The 21719-nt window shown below is 39.3% G+C and overlaps 1 protein-coding gene across 8 annotated transcripts in view; it reads left to right on the top strand.

The window, feature by feature from the left end:
- gbf1 (golgi brefeldin A resistant guanine nucleotide exchange factor 1) overlaps window positions 1–21719 on the top strand; it is an 88360-nt gene that overhangs the window by 23704 nt on the left and 42937 nt on the right. For all 8 annotated transcript variants that reach the window (XM_055170842.2, XM_055170841.2, XM_055170839.2 and 5 more), the window contains exon 4: window positions 21574–21705. In XM_055170842.2, the coding sequence (XP_055026817.2) occupies window positions 21574–21705 (132 nt within the window). The remainder of the gene's footprint in view (window positions 1–21573; window positions 21706–21719) is intronic.

Genomic DNA, 21719 nt, shown 5'->3' with positions numbered 1-21719 from the left:
TGTTTCATGGGTATTTTGTCACTGATACTTTTTAACACTTTATCCTTTGTAGCCGTATTGTTTGTTTTTTTTCTTTATTATTTTTATAATTTTTTTCTTTTTAATTAACCATGTTTGAAGCTTGGTTAAAGTATTTGTTATCCATTATTTAACTTTATTTTTTATTTTTAGTAAATTTCATATTGAATTGAAAAGCTATATTTGGATAAAGCGTAAACTGCGGCCTGCGGCCAGAGGACACATGTTAATGTATGTTATTCAAAACTGCTCAAACACTCTTTGGTCACATGCCCTGAAGGTAGTTGCATCCGTCACTGTTCTTCTGAATACTTGAGCCCGTTCTGTACACACAGAGTTTGGTTATTTATGGGAGCGACAACCGCATACTCTAACCAAATTCGCTCCAGAACATTTCTGGTCGTGACGACCGTGTGTACATTAAATCTGCATAGTGTGTACAGAACCAAACCAAACGGCTAGTTTCTAACACGGTGACGATACACTCTGTTGGTCACTGATGGCGTGTCGAAGGTGTGCTATTAAAGCGCACAGGCACAGGTACAGATTTTGATTCCTGTCGCTCTCCAAATAGTCACAGCTTAAACATCATGATACAAACCTTTTAAAAACATCAGCTTTGTCAGATAACACTTTGATTAATATCATTAATATAACCTACAATTACCAACCATATTTGAGTTCAGAAGTGTATTCTGTATTATATACAGTACACATGTATTGTATACATGGCCCATGTGATTTATAGTTTTGTTAAAGGTCACCTAATATGGCACATTTTCAGGATGTAATATTATGGCTATGGTACATTGCATAGTACCCCATGGTTTAGGTCGGGTCAACTAACTTTGGCTTGGTTAGCTTTTCCATTGAGTTTAGTAACACTTCGGAATGGGAGGGATTATAGGCGTGCTGTTATTTGCGCTGCCAACTGAGAGCATTGTTGTACATTCCCATACATTCATTTATTTCTCAGTTTGCCTCAAAATTAAAATTGACCACCACAAATAGATGTTTGCACATTGCGTTTATCACTACCTCTCTCAAACATCCATGGCATCAGTCAACACACTACGCTGAGCCTCATTGAAGTTGCAATTAAGCATATATGTGGACGTGCTTGTTGCAATTGTGCCGCCACAAACTGCAAGTCTGGAAAAAACTGGTACGTTGTTCTTGATTCTCAAACCATGAATGATTTTATTGCTAAAAGGGAGTTTGGGAACTTACAACGAAGCACAGATGACAACAGGTTTACTCGACAGCGCAAGCTAGCTTGAAGGTCAAGCAATTTTTTTTTACATTATAGCAATGCCGCTGGTAGTGATGATTCTTTCAGACCAATCAGTAATCTACAGTGTTTTCGTGTTTGTGGTATCAGCTCGGGTCACCCCAACCGAGGTGGTACTAAAAAAAGTAACGGGTACTAGGTACTGCACTCAGTGGAAAAGCCCCCAAAAGTAAGCTGACCAGACCCAAACCATGGGGTACTATGCAATGGAAAAGCACCATTAGTCTGAGGTGTACACAGAATGTGCCTGTGAAGATTCAGGTCCAAATGCCCTATAGATCAGGGGTCTCTAACATTTTTGTGAGCAAGGGCTACCACTATTGATAAAACGATCTGGAGGGCTACTTTTTTAAACAGTGCCACTATGGATAGTTTCTAAGTGAAACATGAAATAAAAAGGAAGATTTATATCAGTTTACTAATATTTCAACTTCTGGGCAAATTGTGCATGTTCAAGCTGAGACAGATTCTCAGCCTCATTTTCATTGGGCAAGTTGTGGCTGTCATTCATTCCACAAGTCTCATTCTCCTCACCTAATGAAAATGACTATGGTCTTAATCTGAAGGGAAGCAGTTGGATGTTTCCTCAGCTTTAGGCTTTAGGTTCTTTAAAAAGACTTGTAGTAAAATATACAAGATGTTGTAGAAATATTTCCACATCTACTTCTAATCACGTGTGTTGCTGTCGCCCATCATGGACCGTTTCCAGTGCTCCCCATCACTCTTAATTACTCTTCATTGAACCGCTGTAACAAAGCTTAACCGTACGATTAAAGGCCTTAAACCTGCTGCCCGCTGTCGGCAAAGAACAGAACGCTGGCAATGTCAATAACATTCAAGTGGGCAGGCATAAAAAACAGTTCCTATTTTTGGGTGGCAGCTGAGTTTAGAGCGCGTCGTAAAGGTGAAATGGGTCAGAACTTACTTGTCGGCATCGTGGCGCGGGGGAGAAACAGACGCTCTTAGATGATTAAACAACTGCCAGCCGTTCGTAGTGAGGGGGGTGGCTGCATAAATATTCGATCGAAAGAGGTGACATGTGCGGCCGGTCTTTTAAACCTGTTGACGAGTCCTTCCTAAATAGAATCAGATCAGCGCCGCCGATTACAAATTTTAACAAAAGCCGTCATGCTGACAGGGACAGGAGACTGTGGCTCGGGCACAGCCCCCACAGCTGACCAGGGGACATGCTAACAACCCAGGACAACAAGAAGGTGATGAGTGCTCTGAAAGCAAAATAGACCTGCCTGTGTGCTGCAGTGCCAGCAGCCCTCCCCAAACCCTCATGCTTCTTTTACTGCCTTGCATGGTGATGTCCATTGCAATTCAGCTTCCACTCACAGACAAAGACTTGGCAGCATTTAAGATTTTTGACCTAGCATTGCATGTACGGATTGGCAATAATGATAACATTGCAAATTTTTTCATATTTTTTGATTATGCAATAGATATTGGTAATGCAAGTAATACCATATAGTTTAAAAGTTTAAGGTCAACTTCATGGTTATCAAAAATTTTTATGATTTATGCTTAAATGTTTGAAATAATAATTTTGCCAACATAGTTATTCCCTTAATTCAGTGCTTCTCAATTATTTTCTCTCACGCCCCCCCTAGGAAGAAGTAAACATTTCGCGCCCCCCCCAACTCTCCGGCGCGACTGTAAATAGTATAATTTGTCTATAAAATTACACATCTGCAAAACATTGTATCCTTATTAACATTAAAGAAAACACAAAAAAAGAAATATCAATCAACTAACAACAAAGAATAACTTTATTAACATTGTTTTTTAGTCTGTAACATAAAAGACTAAAAATGCATCAATTTGCCTGAAATAAAAAATCAATCCTTATTTACAGTATATTTTTTGACCATTTAATACTGAAAAATTAAATTAAATATAATCAATAAATAATGATAAAAAACGCAAGCGGCTTATCAGCGTGTTTGGGGTGTAATGTCTTTAAGTGACGGTGCAAAAAAAATCACTTCCTAAAAAGGATTTTCCCCGGGGGCTCGCGCGCCCCCCCTGGTGTAGCTTCGAGCCCCCTCTGGGGGTCCCGCCCCACTATTTGAGAAGCACTGCCTTAATTACAAAGCAAAAATTTGATTTTAAAAATATTTTTGAAATTGACGACTTTGACCAATCATGGCGAAAAAGTACTAACGTGAACTGCTTCACTACAGTTTAACTATCTCAGGGTGAGTTACAGGTTTGCTACTTTCAAGATGCTTAAATATAACTAAATACGCAGCATTTTTTTGTCAAATCAACATATATTTTATGTTACTTTAACTTATAAAATCAAGTTGAAATTGTTTAACTACATTTTTTAAGTTAGATCAAGTTTTCACAAGCCAAAGCTTAAAACAGTAGGTTGAATTGACATGCTCTTGATTTGAAGTTGTTTTAACTGCATTTTTTACAGTCCCAGTTTTGATTTATTTAAATGTTTTTGTCGTATCATAATTCTCATAGTTACATTTGTGGTACTCATAAATTTTGTCAGTTTACCGTTTATTATAAATAGAGAATAAGTGTTAAATAATGTTGTGGAATGTTCATGAATTTAGGCATAGATTCCTTACAGTGTAATTCAAGTTACAAAGCATTTAAGAACAGATTTACAATAGGCATGGGCCGGTATGAGATTTTGGCGGTATGATAACTTTAAGCAAAAATACCACGGTTTCAGTTTTGTCATTGCAACACTAAAATGTGTTATTTTCAAATGCCTGCATATACAAACAACAACTCTCAACTGGACAATACATTTTATTTTTAAGCAACATGTATGCCAGGCAAAAATAAGGCCTTAAATTATAATATTCTTTCAAAAAATTGACGTGTGACTTGGATGTTGACATGAGTGTTAAAGTAACAGTGAGACAAATACATCACCCACAGTTAAATCTCTGCCTATATGTGAGGGACAACACAAAAGAAAGGAATTAAGAATGTTTTACTCAAATTTTAAATAGTTTAATCTCTGGTGTTGTTCCAAACCCATCACTGAAAAAAATGATTCATTGAACCTTGGTCAACCTGGTAACTGGCCCATGCCTAATTTACAACATTGTTTTTTCTGTGAATTGTATATTGACTTGTACTCCTATGGTCAAAAATGGCTTAAAGTTATTAACTTTACCCCTGGTGAGTGGTTTTTAAAAGCCAAATGTAAAAAATACTGTAATATAAAAAGAAAATTATATCGGCAAGATCTAATTGCAAGTTTCATCTTTTCAAATTTAAAAGTTCACATGAATTACCAAATGCACATGTACTTGTTTTATAAATTGTCATTTTATACGTATTAGTACACTCTAAAAATGGCTGGGTTATTTTGACCCATAATGGGTAAATATTGGATAGAACACATGCTGGGTTCAAAATGACCCCATGCTGGGTTAAATGACCCAATGTTGGGTTTTTGTTATGTAACCACGGGGTAATAATAACCCAGCAGTTGGGTTAAAACAACCCAGCATTGGGTCATTTTTTAATCCAGCAGTGTGTTCTGTCAAAAATTCCCATACATTTTTAGATTGTAATAGCAGAATGGAAACGTTTTATAACTTTTGGGATTGTAGCACAGCATTGATCTCAGTACAGTGTTTTCTGCATGCTTTATAGTGTGTTTATCACCAGTCTGTCTGTGCGATTGTCATATTTTATTCCCTCATCGATCTACTATGTTCAGGGCAGACTTTAACTGTTTCAGTTATGCTCATAAGCCAGTCTTGATTAAAATTTACTAATTTCTGCTAAACTGGCTGTGTTTATAAGTGATATAAGCTTGACTCTGAATTTATGACTTGGCAATATGTATAGAGTTGCTGTGTGTCTTGTTTGTTTTTAAGTGGGTTGAGTTTTGGGGGCTGAGGTCACAGTGGGCTGATCTTGTGAACCAGTAGGCTGCTCTGTTATCGTTTAGTCAAGTTTAGGCTGGGTTAATCCTGAGCTTAATACACAGATTCCATCAAACTCAACAGTACAGATATATACCTCTGATCTTAATAAACCAAGCCAGCAACCTACACAAATCTTTATAATGTATTACAGCTATTGATGAATGTGACAGGGCCTATATTACTCGGTTATTAAAGTGATGTCTAAGGAAGCTTTGGCAAGGTTATTGTAATTATCAGTTAGTCTCATAATTTAGCAAAGGGAGATATGTTGTGCCATGTACCGTACTTTCTGGACTTTAAGCCGCACCGGAGTATAAGCCGCATCATTCAAAAATGCGTCACAGTGGACTATATGTCGCGTTTATGTAGAAAATTATTTCACAAAATCCAAGCCGAAGAACAGACATTTAATCTGGAAAGGCAAGTTATTCAACTGAACAATAGCAGACAGAACAGCAGGCTGAATAGATTTCTATACGTTAAAGTATATTATCAGTTATTTAAACAATAAACAATAGCATACAGAACTTACCTGGAAGGTTGAATAGGCTAAATTAACTGAACAAGCCAACTAGCGTGAAGTTCGCATACTCGTCATTCCACATTACTGAATCCATTGAATTACATAAATACAGAAGCAGCATATGGCGGACTCTCGCGGCTATAGACAGTAATTTTGTCTTTTGCCTCATAAATGTCAAAATTAATTCATACTGACTTACAAGGCGCACCTGATTATAAGACGCAGCACCAACCAAGATATGGAAAAAAAACGCAGCTTACAGACCGAAAAATATGGTACACATTTCTTTGAGTTAGCTATCCCCCATCTCATGGGACCCTTCATTAAAAGAAAGAGGCCTATTAAAGGTTTTATAGGTCAGTGGTCAATTGGATGGAACAAATCAGCTATTCCACCTAAAAGTCCCACCAAATTAATCAGATCTTAAAGTTTTTAATCTTCTGCCCTGTGATCGGCCATCTCTATCCCAGTGCACTTTTGGACATTTTCTTTAAAGGTGACAAAGGCGGATAGCCAATTGTTTTTCTGTTTATCAGAGGTGACATGACCATTGGCGCAAGTGGGTGAAGAGGCCCGCTGTTGCCATAGCTAAATATACATCCCTGACAGCTTCATAATAGGTTCCAGGAAGTTCAGTTGAAAATAAAAACAAAGCAACATTTCTAGTTGATTGGTTTTGAAAGGCCGCTTTTCCTTGCTGAATGGGAAAAATGTGGACTTCAGCATTCCATGGCCGTGATGCCAGTCGGATTGGATAGGCGCAGCCTTGCGTGTGCAGAATGAACGGGCCGAGATGGAGATGCAACAGACTGCAAAAACTTGATTTATGGGAAGGAATTCTGTCATAAGGCACAAAATAACAAAAAACATGTGATGAATGCAAACTTTGATGAGCTAGGAGTACGCTAAAGAAAATAAATTTGTCACCAAAGTGTCAATGCTCCTTTAAATATTAAATCCAAAGAGGAAATAAATGAAAACAGATTACAGGATACTCTACACCAAGTTGTTCAATTGTCATTGATATGGCTTTATTAATTGCGCAATGTCATCCTTTTATCTTTGAACTGGCTACAAAACATGGCTAGTTGACAAGTGTACAAGGGAATGAGGGTCTCAATTATGCACTTACAAACTAATCCTAGCAAAGCCTGTAATGTAAGCAACATTGTGTCAAGTTTAGTCTGAAACCTTCAGAGCATTGCTGGCATGTGGATTCGTAGAGCATACTTTTAGATCATACCTGACCATTTCATGAGCGTGGCACATACTTTATGGGTATTGACTGTTTGATTGTTTTTAATCATTTATTTTTGATTGTATGTATGATATGATTTGTTTTTGATTCATCATCTTCTTTTGTGTTTTTGATTTTTATACATTTTCAAAATGTTTTCAAAGTTTTATATTGTGTTGATTTATAATGAATAATAGAAACCATGTACTTCTAGTTATTTTGGGCAGTGTGTAAACAGGGGTTCACAAACCACTAGTGGTTCCCGAGGGAATTGCATGGGGTTCGTGAGTTGATAAAAAACTATTATTTAATTACAATGGAATAATTATAAAATAAAAATATTTTAAAATCAATAATAATTTAATAATTAATTTAATACCATACTTTTGTTTAATTATACACTACAATATATAAGAAAACTTAAAACGTTTTATGTACCAATAAAAAAAAAATTACTAGATGAAGGTCTATTAACATGTAATAATAACAAAAACTATGTAAAATACTTTGAAGTTAAAAATGCAATTGTGCTATTAATTTATTGAAATATTTACTTAAAATCTCAGGGGGAACTTCAAGTAAATGATAAGGTCAAGGGGGTTTAGCTGACAAAAAAGTTTGAAAACCTCTGGTACAGTCGAAGGACACGAAAGATGGCTTGCGTAGTAGGCAGACGTTTCAAGTTCTCCATTTATTCGAAACGTTCTCATGTGAAAACGGAGCTTGAATGTTTACAAACACCTATCTTGTGTTGCTATCTACGAAGAATTCTGTCATGAATTCATAAAGATAATGCACTCCCTGGCCGAGGGCCCATGTGCTCAGCTGTCCTACATTACCACACAGTATGGTGGAAGAACCACTTAACGGCACATGGTTTAAAATTACCGCACTCCTGGCAAACTGCTGCAGTATTCTGGTCTTCCACCACTTCTGTAAATTGTGTTTGTATTTCTTTTTTGCTTCTCCGGTTTGGGGTAAATTACGTGCTGAGAGATGTTTTATGACAAACAGCAAACCCCAGGGAAGTGCACTTTAGACATCACTAGGAAAGGTTGAGATGGGATGGGAATATAGCTGGAGTACTTTTGCTTTTGCTCTTCAAACTCTCAGCCCATGAATGGAAACTAAGAGGGAGTTGAGGTCGTGCACGTTCTTGAAGTCATTCTGTAATTTTTCTTCCCCGTCTGAACTTTGTGTGTGCGTCGCTGTGTGCCCGCCTGCTTTTGATCGTCACAATAGTTTTGGACTGTTGAGATCACGTTGTGCTCTCTCACCCTCTTTCCATGCAGGGCCGGTTACAGTATTGCAGACATGCTGACCCACAGGGGAGTAATTTATGACAGTTGTCGCCTTGGTCTGCTAAGCTGTACAGGGCATTGCCCGCCACTCTCAGCGTAGCATTTCAATATCCCGCAGGGAGTACACCCGATAGGCTTTAATGTTTGCCCACTGTGGGGACCCTATGGTATCACTGCACAGAAATGTTGTCCCCGAGCCTGTGTTACCCAAAGTCACCAGCTGTTACCATGGAGAGAGTCTCTGGCACTGACATGAGCAGTTCATCTGGTGTCAGTGGACGATTACACACCGATTGTGTTTTTCCAGTGTTGAAATACACTGCTTTGTAGTTGAATACATGATTAGATGAAGGCATTTCAGTTTGGTAAACTTTATATGAGCACAATGTTTTTTGTTACACATTACCAATATGTAAAAAATTGAGAAGATTTAGTTTCACATGGCAGAGACTACCTTTGTAGATCACCAGACATTTGGAAATTGTATCACACTGCCCATAAGCTCTTTGTCTAATAAAGAAGGAATGAAACGCTTGTGCACTACTCATAATAAAGGTGCTACACAAACTAGAAGAACTATTTTTGGCTGTATGGCTCCATAAAAACCCATCATTCTCTGAAGAAGCTTTCTGGTTCACAAAAGGATTCTTCCTTTTAAAAAAATGTTGGGGTTTTTGGGGTCAAAATTGGACAAACCCAAACCGTTGGGTGGTAATTTAACCTATGCTGGATTGGAGCTCACAATGCTAGGCTGTTTCGGGCTACAATACTAGGTTGTTTTAACCTATTGTTGGGTCAACTCTGGGTTGAAAATAACCCAGCATTTTTTTTTACGTTTGGGGAACCAAAAATTGTTCTCCTTTAGCACTGCTGTGAAGAACTTTTTGTAGCGTATGGTCCATTTAACCGCAACTGCATTTTGCAGAAGAGCCCCTGTCACAACTATTCATTTTTACCAGTTGACTAGTCATGCAGAAAAGTAGCACACTGGTTGATTATTTAATAAATTAATGAATAATTACATTTCAACAAAGGCGACCCAAGTCACGTGATCCACATCTAGTCAACACGGATACAAAGCTTCAGCATCCCCTAAAATGAACACTGTTAGTTCGTGCTCGAAGTCATATCCAATGTAAAACCATTGTACTCGGTACCTTTGAATAGATGAAGGGGTTGTGGCTGTAGAACACATTCGATCACATGCGAGTCTACACCAGCAATCTGGTCGAATGCATTTTTCGACAACCTCTGAATGTGGTCAAAAGTGGACAAGCTCAAAACGTTTTACACCACGTTTACACCTGTATTTAGCATTGTCCACTTGTGATCTGATCAACCAAAATTCATCTTAATACCAGGTTTAAACAGCCTCTCTGACTCGCAAACGTGAGAATGGACACAGGGCTGATCAGTTCAGCCCCTACAGAGCTTATCATTAATACTCTTCTGCTCCGTTTGGGCTGTTCCTCTGCCCTCTCACTCGCTCTCTCACACAGCACACCGAAACAGCTCAGATTAAGATTAATCTTCCTTAATGCAATGGCTCATAATATAGTCATTCGGTGACTTGAGCCTAATCCAACCCATCTAACCGCTGCGCTTTATAAAACACACACACAGGATTTGCTGTCAATGCTTGGAGGCTGCAAACACAGCATCACTTATAAATACAGCCCTGTCTGATACTTAATACTTAATTCTGATTAAGACTTTGCTGTATGGTGAATGAAGAGCTTGTGTTGTGATGGAGTGTGGATAGAGGCTTTCTCTAGGGAGGAAGCATGCACATTAGATCAGTTTATTTTATAATTAGAGCGCTCAATAGTGATGCACATGCAGGAGATTTTGGTCTGAGTCTGGTGTACCGAACCCCTATGTCTAATCATGTTCATCTATTGTCGGTCAATACAAATGGTCAAAAAAATTATTTAAATCCCAGGTTACATTTATATGCCGATTGATGCTTAGATGTATAAATCCTTCGCTCTATGGGTTATGGTAATATCCAGACCGTCTGTGGTAGCAGCAACACAGCTGCCTTCTCTTAAACTGAGGAGCCCAAGAGAAAACTCAGCACCCGGGACATCAGACATACTCTTCTACAACAGAGAGCTCACAGCTGGACACAAGCTAATGTCAGGCCCCTTTAGATGCACACTAACAACTTCAGTGCATAACCTGTCAACTTGTACTAACATGTGTTTGGAAGGTTTGGGGTCATTAGTTGTGTACCTTGAATTTTCATAAAATGTAAAGTTAAGCACCTTTGTCACTTATTTACTCGTAAGAGTTGATAGATCTGATAGATCTTTCTGACCATGTGAATTTATTTAGAATGTTTTAAAGAGAGGACAGGAAGTGATTGGGGGACAAAATCCAAAAACGTTGCATGTTTGGATTAGGACTTGCATGAGCGCATTAGCACCACAGCTCGAGAACTTGCACTAGCCATTACTTTTGTTTTTGAAATGCTTTTTAAAAAGATTTTAGACCACGTTTAGCATGTCACATCACATTTCCGACCATGCCACTTCTGTATGTTTGACTACTTCTGATTCCAGAAGTTGCACCTTTCAACCAGGTTTTCTTCCCTTTCTCCTTTTTTCCTGTGCCGACTGAAGCGGCACTCTAATTGTAGGCAGGGTTTGTTTTAGTATGCGCCTCTGTGTCTGTGGTTATCGTATCCTGCTAACACAGTAGCCCAGGCCTGTTGTCTAAATCTGCAGTGCGTGGTTGTGGGATATGCTTTCGTACCCCATGGGAATGCCATTAGTGTAGAGCTGAAGGAACACAGCAGGTGAAACGAATAAGGCCCAGATTTTTTCTCTTTCTCCCTCTCGTCACCTCGCTTTTTCTTCTCTCTCGTTCTCTCTCTCTCGCTCTCTCTCTCGTTCTTTCCATGCAGTTGTGGATGATGGTACTCACCAGGAGTGCTGTGAAATGTGCTCCGAGCCAGAGCATGTGTGTGGTGATTTATCCTGCCGAGCTGACCGCTCTCCCTGTCTTAACCCCTCAGTGTAGGCCAGCCAAGCCCCCCGCTGGCCCCTATGCCCTCGCTGAAGACACATGAGGACCCCGCAAAGGGTCCTTGATCACAGGAAAGGAGCGGGAACAGTGGGTCTTGCATTGGCTGTTTGTTTTTCTCTAAATAGAGGTGCTAATTTGGGGCCGCTCCAGCTGAAGGACACACTGTCCACTGACTGACGGACTAAGCACTTTTCCATATCTGCATGAAAAGGATAGGGTTGAAACTTACAACATATGAGAGTATAATGGTGTGAAATAGTTTTTGGGAAGAGAACGTCTTGTCTGGAGATGACTTCTGAGATCATGTATGCTAGTCTCAGTGTCATCATCAAGAGCTGTCATCACTATCAGTTGACAAATTGGTTTACTAAAAACACTTGTGCCTTAACTAACCTGTGTGGCTTTCCTCCTTAAAGAAAGTAGAAATGTTGAATGTAAAGTGAACTTTTATTGAGGAACACTGGGATTGACATCTCAAGGAAAATTGTCATATCCACTATATTGCCAAAAGTTTTGGGACACCCCTCCAAATCATTGAATTCAGGTGTTCCAATCACTTCCAGTGAAAGGAACTCTTATTGCTTCATCATACCAAGACATTTTGGACAATTTCATGCTTTCAACTTTGTGGGAACAGTTTGGGGATGGCCCCTTCCTGTTCCAACATGACCATAAAGACATGAATGAGTGAGTTTGGTGTGGAGGAACTTGAGTCCTGACCAGAACATCTTTGGGATGAATTAGAGTGGAGACTACGAGCAAGGCCATCTTGTTCAACATCAGTGTCTGACCTTACAAATGCTTTTAGAAGAATGATCAAAAATTCCCATAAACACACTCCTAAACCTTGTAGAAAGACTTCCAAGAAGAGTTGAAGCTGTTATAGCTGCAAAGGGTGGGGCCAACTCCATATTAAACCCTATGGATTAAGAATGGGATGTCATTCAGGTTCAAGTGCATTAAAGGCAGGTGTCCCAAAACTTTTGCCAATATAGTATAGGTTTGGAAGAAAAAGAGTATATATTAGATTTTTGGGTGCACTATCCCTTTAAGACTTTATGGATGTTTCCAAGTTTGAACCGTAATCCATTGAATTGAATGAGATGAAATTAATCTCCATGTGTACAAACATGGAAAGAGGCAACTGGAGTTGTAAAATTTGTGGCAACTTCGCACGGTTGTTAATGTTTCAGCACTGAAACACTTTCACGTTGGGATTGCCACATCATGTCGCCAGCGCCAGTAAATCAACTGCTACTAGGATGCACTTGCTCGCTTCCTGAAAACTTCCCACCGCAGGAAGAAACCTTCAGCCGCACATTCCTCAGGAAGCGCTCGATGGATACGCGCTCACACACGCAAGCACAGCGGAACTGGAATCCGTATGCTTGCCATCTCTCAAATGTTTTAATTCAGCATGATAAAACATCCGTTATTTATAAGGTGATTGAGCGTAAAGTATTTTGGAGCACAAGTCCATCCATCATGAGCAGACAGCAAGCTGTGAAACACATTACAGTACAGCCAGGCCTGCTCTTCACTGCCCATCTCTGCTCTGGTCTGCGGTCAGCCGGAATAATGTGGCTTCTGTTCAAAGTATGCAGCATACAAAATACATTTTATTTGCAGGATAACAGGTGCAAGCTGGGCAGGGAATGTCCACTAATGAAGTCATGGTTTATGAATGCATCACTTTTGGACTAGGGGCTCTTGTTTTTTTATGTATTTTACAATATGTTCTTGATAAACATCTTGTTTTGTAATGAGTAAGAAGAATTGTTACACTGTAAAACAGACTAAGCATGTTTTAGAAATGAGTACGTTTATTAGCATATACAGGTTTACGTAAAAAATCTGTATCATCGTTCTCTCCTTAATCTTCTCACATTCTCACACTAGCAGCATTTCACCCCTGTCCAACCTAGCAGCGTTGAAAACTGCCTGAAATGACTGCAGGGCGATTTGAACAAAGCCCCACAGGTCAAAGGTCGTCCTCGGCCCTGCTGTTTATTTGTTTGCTTTTGTCACTCAAAATCTCTTTGGCACTTTTTTTAATATCAGCCTCAAGGTGCAGCAAACAAAGCTCTGGCTGCTCCTCAAGAGCAGGAGAGTGATGAGGTGGAGGAGAGGCAGGGATTAGGGTTGAGGACTAGCTAAACAGCCCAGTTGTTTATCTTTGTGAAGTGAAGGTAGTGCTGTGCTGTCACTTTCTCATGCCCCACATGAAAAACACGCTGCTCCTTGTGCCTCGTGCTCTGTGAGTAGTGGTTTAATGTAGGAGCACTTCTGCAGTCCCATGCGTATTAGCTTAACTAATGTAAAAAGCCTTGATCTTAAAAACAGGTGCTTGCTGCATCGCAATAAATGAAATTTATAATGCAAATTTTACATTTTGCATGTTGTTTAGTCTAAATAAAGTTGTTTTTAAGAGCGTATGTTAGTATTTAATAGCACAATTGGTAAATCATTACATTAGCTGCACAAAAGTCACAGGTTTGATCCCAGGCAATGCACATAATAGTGCAAGTGTATAGCTGATAGTTTTGGATGAGAGCAAAGCATGTAAATGTAATTTTAAACATTTCAATGCTACTTTTTCATGGTAAATTAAATTGAAAAATCAGGTAACCTCAACAATTGGAACACAAGTGATATTTCATCCCCCTCATGCTAAAATTCTGCTGTGATATGACACTATACAAGAAAATACATTTTCAATGAGTTACTTTGGAAGCTCTTGGAAAAGTTTTAATTTCTCTGGGGCTTTCAAATTGCCTGTTTAGGTTGTGGTGAGCATTGTTCGGCGCATTTATAAAACACCGCTGCGGGTTGTCGAGAACGACCATATGGAGTTCCATAACATTGTTACAACCTAATTGCCCTCTTCGACAAGTGCCAATTTTCTTCAAGAGAGGAGAGCGGGCGGACGAGAGCCGCGTTGACATGCGTCAAACTCCTCCCCGCAGATGGATCAGGCTGTGGTTGGGGCCTGAGATGAGAAGTCTCGAAGGGTTCGTTTCAGCCGTGCTGGCCTTGTTAGCTCGTCACCTCTCTCACAGCATTAGAGCGTGCTGCTGGAAAGGTCCGACTCTAATTCCACTAGCAGATCAATAACCATCAGTATTTGGTTTTGGGCTGCTGGGTTGGTCATGGGATGATCCTGCAACCCCACCTCTCCAACCCCTTGCTTGCTAACCCCCGTTCGTAACCCTTGTGGTCTGCGGGTCATTTTGTTTGGAGGTAATATTTACTGTGAGCTTGTGAACTGTGTCTCTATTGAGTCTCATTTGGCACTGTCTGTATTGAGTTGGGTGAGTAACAGGGAAGAATTTATTTATTTAGAAAGTACATACACGGCTCTTGTCTATCTGTTTGAATCAGTTTAATTAATTTCACAAATTATAATTTTTCAATTCAATTCAAATCCCTATGCCACTTTTGACAATTTTGCATTGTTGCAAAGCAGCTTAACAGTAAATAAATATTAGTACTGACATGAGTATAGACATGGTTAATGGTATAGACATAAAAAAGGATTATGAAATACTAGCAATTAGCAATACCAGCTGCAAAACAATGTTTTATAGCTTTGCAGTTTCTAATATACCCAGATTTATCCATTGTGTAGGCAATAAGGGTGTCACGATTTCGATTTTAAATCGAAATCGATCGAAATTAAGCCACAACCTCGAACTTCGAATTAAAAAATTGGATTGTCGATGCTGCCACGCCCCCATGTCACGTCCGGTCGGCTTGCCAAGCGGGGGAAAATAAACTCTCAGAAGTGCCTTTAAAAACATCCATCCAGCGGAACGCTATTTATATTTTAAACACGAGGGATGTATTGCTACAACTCCTTGAAATGCATATCATAAACAGGATTACTACCTAGTGATCTGCCTTCGGACAGAGCGCAGCTCTCTGCACGTGCACGAGAGAGCCGCCAAGATGCAGCGTGTTATATTTTAAACAAAAGATATAGTTTGCCTCAGCTCGCATGAAACACATAAAAACTGAACAAATACGTAAGGATTATTACTTTAGTTTATGTTTAGACTTTGGACAGATGCGAGATGCGCATGCACGTGAGACAGAGAGAAGCGTAGCTGCTTATGACGCACCGGTTTTAGTTCAGATAATAGGAGTCCAAGACGCGCGCATTAAGTCTATCTGCGTGCAAGAAGGAATTCTCTCTCTACAAGCTCTCTCGCGTAAAGTAAAGCCCACAAACCCCCATGTGAGGAAAAGCACGCAATGTGCATGTTAATGTGAAACTATAATAATAATAAAAATAATAAAGGCATATAATTTTTTGTCTTAAAAAAATTCATTTAAAAATCGAGAATCGAATTGAATCGTGACATCAGAATCGAAAATGTAATCGAATCAAGTATTTGGAGAATCGTGACACCCCTAGTAGGCAATGTTATAATGCACCGCTGGAAAATCCATGCTGGACTTTTTATAAAATTGTAATTTATTCAATAAATAAATTCATTTGAATGCAGTTGCCTATCTAGGCTATAGACGACAAAGCAGCATGTTTTGCAATGGAGCTATAATGAATGCACATTTTTAGATGTACCTTTCAGAAAAAAAAGTACAAAAGCGGTCACTGGGTTGTTACCCTTTCAAAAAGTACACCATTGTATATAAAGAGTCCATTTTAGTTCCTCAAAGGTACATCATATTGGTACCAAATGTCTACATAAATGCTACATATTAGGACCTTTTAAAAGGGCGCAGTCCCATTGACAGCTTTTGTACCTTTTTTTTATACAGTTGTATTCCCCAGTTAGAGTTTTGCAAGCATGTTATTTTGTAATATTAAGTTCCTGACAGTAAAGGGCATTGTAGCTGTTTATAGCCTGACACAAGGCACTAGGCTCATGTAATTGACTAAAATATGTGACATCGCTGCCTAGTAAATTAAGTTATTCATTCTTTTGTGTTGAAATTAAGCAAATACAAAGGCCCAGCAAGTCTACTACTGAGAGTCAGCCACTGTTTGCATTGCTGCTGGTGTAGCCTAATCATTGCTGCTCTGAATAGCAGAACACACATGCACACACACATACACGCACAGTCTATAAAACCGAGTGGAAAATTGCTTTTTCTTGTTTGCATGGTGTAACATGTGGCTCTTATGGAATTCTAATGTGTCTGTGGTGGCTCAGTTACATTTACTACAAGGGGGACATTTTAAACCATTTAAGAAACTGGATATGGGATCATTTGTGTAGATTGTGTAGAAAATGGACTATTTAAAGTCTGTGTAATAACCCACCAATAAGGGGTGGGTGGTATAACCAAAACCAGTTCACTTTTTGAGGAACTATTTTCAGTTAAATATTTTCTCTGATATTTTCATCTTCATAAATTCCAATAGATAAAACAACTGTTTATCTGAAATTCTAGTATATGCTTACGCAGTGCACAATGTGTGACACTTTCATTATAAAAATGGATAAAAATTGTGATTTTATAATTGTCCTGTTGAAAACTTATTGTAAAAGTTGATTTATGTGCAACTGCAACTAGGGCTGGGTAATAAATGGAGATTTGGTAATGTACTTGCGGTATTTAATGGCTTGATATGGGATGAGACAATACCATCTATATCGGTATGATCTAATATGACTGTTCTTTGCAACAGAAGCTCAGCCAGAAATGTACACTGAGGTCAGACGTAAGTTTTCTAACCAGCTCAGATGTTGTGTAGCTGTATATTTTTAATCAGGGAGAAAAAAACCCTATCTTTAAAATGTATTTTTATCATGCGCTTTTAATAAAGATGATTGTGGCATCTCGCATGAAGAATTGACTTGCATGTAAACTAGGGATGCACGGAAAGGAAAATTCTTTGCTGAAGCCGAATAAAGTGAAACACTCAACCAAAGGCCGAATACTTAACAAATGTTTTATTTTTCATTTTCCTAATTATTTAAGTTACATTTTCAGAATGTCATTTTTACTATTACTATTTATTTCACATTATTTAAGAATAAACTTTTGCACGTTCAAGCACAAGCAGAGGGAGAGTGAGACAGAGGCACTTAACAAACTTAAGTTTTTGTTGAATATACGTTTTTTTTATTGTTCAACTCTGCGTCGTTCCTCTTCTCCTCTATGACATGAGATGAAGTGACAAAGTCTCTTGTTCTTCGTGCTTGTGCATTCAGCAGACAAATACCCAGGATCGCTGCTGTGTCTTTTTTATACAGTGCATGTTGTTAAGGATGTCTTAAATTTTAAATGATAAATGAAACTTGTAGTGCTGTGTGTTTTTGTGTCTTTCTCGCACTTTAAGATGCTTTCACCAACATGTTTGCTGCATTTGCTCACCTCTCACTCTGCCCTGGTTGTTATTTGATTGTGTCATCAAAGACCTCATTGTTCGGAAAATTTATTTGCTTTTTTTAACACTTTTAATATTTTCGCTATTTTAGCAGAGTTTATCTATTTTCGGCCGTATAATTTTGTTTGCAAACTTTTGGTGCATCTCTAATTTCTTTATTCAACTTTGTAAAAAACATGTAGATATTTATTGTACATCACAATATCGCCAAGGCTACATTTAAACTATTGTAGTTTTAACTTTTTCTACGACTTTCTACTGTTTTCCCTGGTAGCTGTGCAAATGTGTCTACACACTGTATAAATGGATTAAATAATCATCTTAAATTAAAACCATGCTAAACAACATTTGCATTATACTGTAGTTAGCCAGTTTTCTGTATTGTCTGCAATTTTAAGCTCTTTGCCGTTGTGTAATGCTGCTTTCAGACCAGCCACGGTAGAGGTGTCAAGCGCGAGTGATTTCAATGTTAAGTCAATTGAAAGACGCATTGACGTGCGTCCGGAGGTATCGCAGCGCGAATGAGCTGTTTACTGCGGGAAACGCGCGAGTTGAAAAATTTGAACTTTGTCGGAAAAACGCGCTGCGTTAACCAATCAGGAGCTTGCTTTAGTAGTGACGTGATTACATGAAGCGAGCGGAGTGGCAGAAGCCCCTCCCATGACGTGAATTACCGATTGCGAATGTCTCGATGACTAGAATTTCACGCGCGGCTCAAACGCGGCTGGTGTGAACCCACGGTAAGACCTATTTGATCCACTTCTTTTTAAATCCCTTTGAATCACTTAAAGACCGTTTTAATGTGGTTTCTCAGCTCTATCCTCAACCATGCCCTGCTGCTTTGTTCATCCATAGTTTAGACCCTCAACCGCTTAAACTGTGCTCTGTTTTAAGCCCTTTCTGCATCAGTGCCAATAGATGTGCATGTGTAATGTGTGGAAGCAGCGTCTTTTGCTCTAGGCCGTCCCCGGGGGTCGAGGGTCTGAGGTTATTTGCAATGGTCCCAGACACACTCTGCTGCTTTTAAACCAGACTCAATCCACACTCATCAGTGTTTCAAGTCGATCTACACCATGCAGATATGACAACAAAGTACACCTGCTTTTTGCTGTGCAGGCCGGTACTTAAAAACAAACTCAATATTAGTTAAGTCTGTCAACAGCACTACATCATGTAGCCTTCAACATCATATTCGCACATCTATTTTTACTTACAATACCTCTGCTAGTTAAGTAGAAGCATTGTTGAATCTTAGGGGAGATTGTTAGGAGCCGTGCCATGCCATTGCTCTACTCTCCGAGGTTGTTCTCCAAGGACACTCACATACTTCTAGACTCAAAACCCTTAGCCTGAGCAAACATGGATGGGTGGCCGACTTTAATCCCTTTTTCATTTTTGGCAATGTCACACAGAGGTCACCCTGGTTACGGCGTGATTGTCTCACCATCATGGTCCAACACCGTGATTTCTTTATTTCCCTTCGTGCTCCTGAAGATTGCTCCGAAGTACCGAGTCATATTTAGGCTTTATTTAAGAAAATTGGTGTATGGTGGGGGTAGGAGCAAGATGGGCCGTTGATGGAATGCCTCTGCTTGCCGATGGCTGGACGGATCAATACAACACAATTGAGTTCTCCAATCTGTGAGACTAGCCGTAGCGAAGGTGGCACTTATGGGGTGATCGCCTCTGATGAAGACTTTATTAGCCTCTATTGACAGATTCATTTGAGATCCCTTTTCCTTCATCACCCCCCACAATTCACACTCCCTTTTCCCCACTGTAAAGTAATATAGTCTAAGCCCACCTTTAAAAGTTTCAGAGGTTGACGAAATGGTTAGTTATTGTGTCCTGTTTTCGAAGCTTCACAAACATTTTGCAGACTTGGTTTTAAAGTTACTTTTGTTATTTTTCGGTGCGATTCTTCTTTTTTTGTCTTTCATGAACTTTAGCTATGCGGTAAGCTCTCGAGACCTCTGTTATCAGATACAGCAACAGTGTCAAAGCGTTTTCACTGTAGGAATAAAGCATTTCTGAGCTTTTTCTCCCATGAGAATACAAAGAAAACATCAAGTCCCCCAAAGTAAGATTTGCTTTTGGAAGCGAGTCTAGAAGCGACCTGGCCGGGGATAAGACAAAGTGTGGAAATTTTCAAATTATTTTATATTTTATCTCCAAACAAGCCGCAGGCATATTAGATATCACGAGCTAATACTCAACGGTCATGTGTGCGCTCTGTAAAATTGGCGCCGGCTTTGAAGTCACAAGTTATTTTATGCGTCAAAGTAGCTGTTTCGAGAGAGCCCTAATCCAGGCAGTATTGCTACGGCGAGCAGCGCCTCAGATCGACACTCGCGGCAGGTTTTCGTGACTCCACTAATTTCTCCATTGTTGTTTTACCTGGTTTGTATTTTGTGGCCCTCGCCCCCGTCTTGCCGCTTCTCTCAGAGGAGCTGTTCCCCAAGCCCGGGTGGATTGGCCCGGGGTGCTTTCCCATCCACAAATAAAGAGCTCGGCGGGGATAATGAAGTGTGTTGCATCCTCGGCTGCAGCTGTGTTTTGTTGGCTCTGTTAGATTAAGACTTTATGTGTGGTGGATTTAAGCTTATTTCTTATAAGAACTCATCAATAAACTCAAAGCTGGAGGCCAGTGTTCATATTGCGCATCTGAGCATTTGTTTCATTATCTTTCTTTTTCTCATCAAAAATTACTATACGAGATGTAAATCAAAATGGAGAATTTTCGTACTTCTAAATAAACACATTTCAAGTGCAATGTCTTTTTTTCCCATCCACACCCGAAAACGAGTTTATATGGCTCCTCCGCTAAATCCCAAGTCTTCTGAAGTTGACTTTGTGTAACAAGTATACTGAAATTTACTCTTACTTTCCACAATTGGCATGTTTTATTTGAGAGCGTTTAAAAAGGGTATGATTTTCAGTAACCCACAAGGCTCCTAACATTAGGCTATCATATGACTTGACTATATCGTCTCTTGACTATTTTTATGGCGCGTTTGTTACTTTGTACTTTTTGCTACTTTTAAGTTATTCTGTTTACAACCTAACAGACACGGTAGGCTCATTTTGTGTTGTTAACAGCATCAAACTGGTTGATAATGACAAGAGGACGCTAATTAAGGTTGGGCCAATGTCATATCCCCAATAGCGATAGCCTGATTGACAATCGTTGGCTTGTTTGCACATGAATGTTTTCAATTATTTGTCTCACATTATCATTCCCGTGTAACCTACACTTTAGACACCAACTTAAAAATAAAACAAAACTTTTTTGTATAGAGTGCCTTTAAAATGCTTCTAAATAACACATATGCATTTTCGCAGTAGTGGAGTCAGTCCACAACCCTCTTGAAAATTACAGCATTTATTACTAAAAATACTGGTATCGATTACGGTGATTTAAAACCCCAAAAGTATGACTACTCTTATGCTGTCAGTGTGGTATTGGTGCATCTCTAATGATGTGAGCGAGGTTTTCATTTTCCCAGCAGCTGTTCCTTCTGCAGACCAGCAGTGTCCACCCACCCCAGCCAGTTCAGTCGTTTTCATTAATGCTAAATCCTACATCCTACACAGCTGCTTTAAAAAAGCTTTTGGAAACAGAGTTTGTAATAAGATACCCGACTCTACCAAGGTGAATAAGAAACAGCCCTTGCTTAACCCGCTCTCCGACTTTCTTTTTCTTTCCCGTTACGTCTTTTTGAGCACAAGTTAATAATCATTTCATCTGACGCCACATTTATGTCATCGCTTGTGAAGTCTGATTCATAAGATGTTTCGACAATTGAATAATTTGTCCTCTGAGATAAACAGCTGGTATGTCATCTGTCATGTGTTTTTACCAGTAGTGGCTGTTCTCTGACCTTGTGACATGTCTTTCCAGATCTCTCTGATGTGGAGCCCAATGTGTTCCTTCGACCTTTTCTGGAGGTCGTTCGCTCAGAGGACACAACTGGACCAATCACAGGCCTTGCTCTCACCTCTGTCAACAAGTTCTTGTCATATGGCCTCATAGGTAAGCTATTATTA

Source organism: Misgurnus anguillicaudatus, chromosome 11 (assembly GCF_027580225.2).
Source record: "Misgurnus anguillicaudatus chromosome 11, ASM2758022v2, whole genome shotgun sequence".
NCBI classification, from domain to species: Eukaryota; Metazoa; Chordata; class Actinopteri; order Cypriniformes; family Cobitidae; genus Misgurnus; species Misgurnus anguillicaudatus.
The sequence above is the reverse complement of the archived record's forward strand: the minus strand, read 5'-3'. Positions and strand labels throughout refer to the sequence as shown.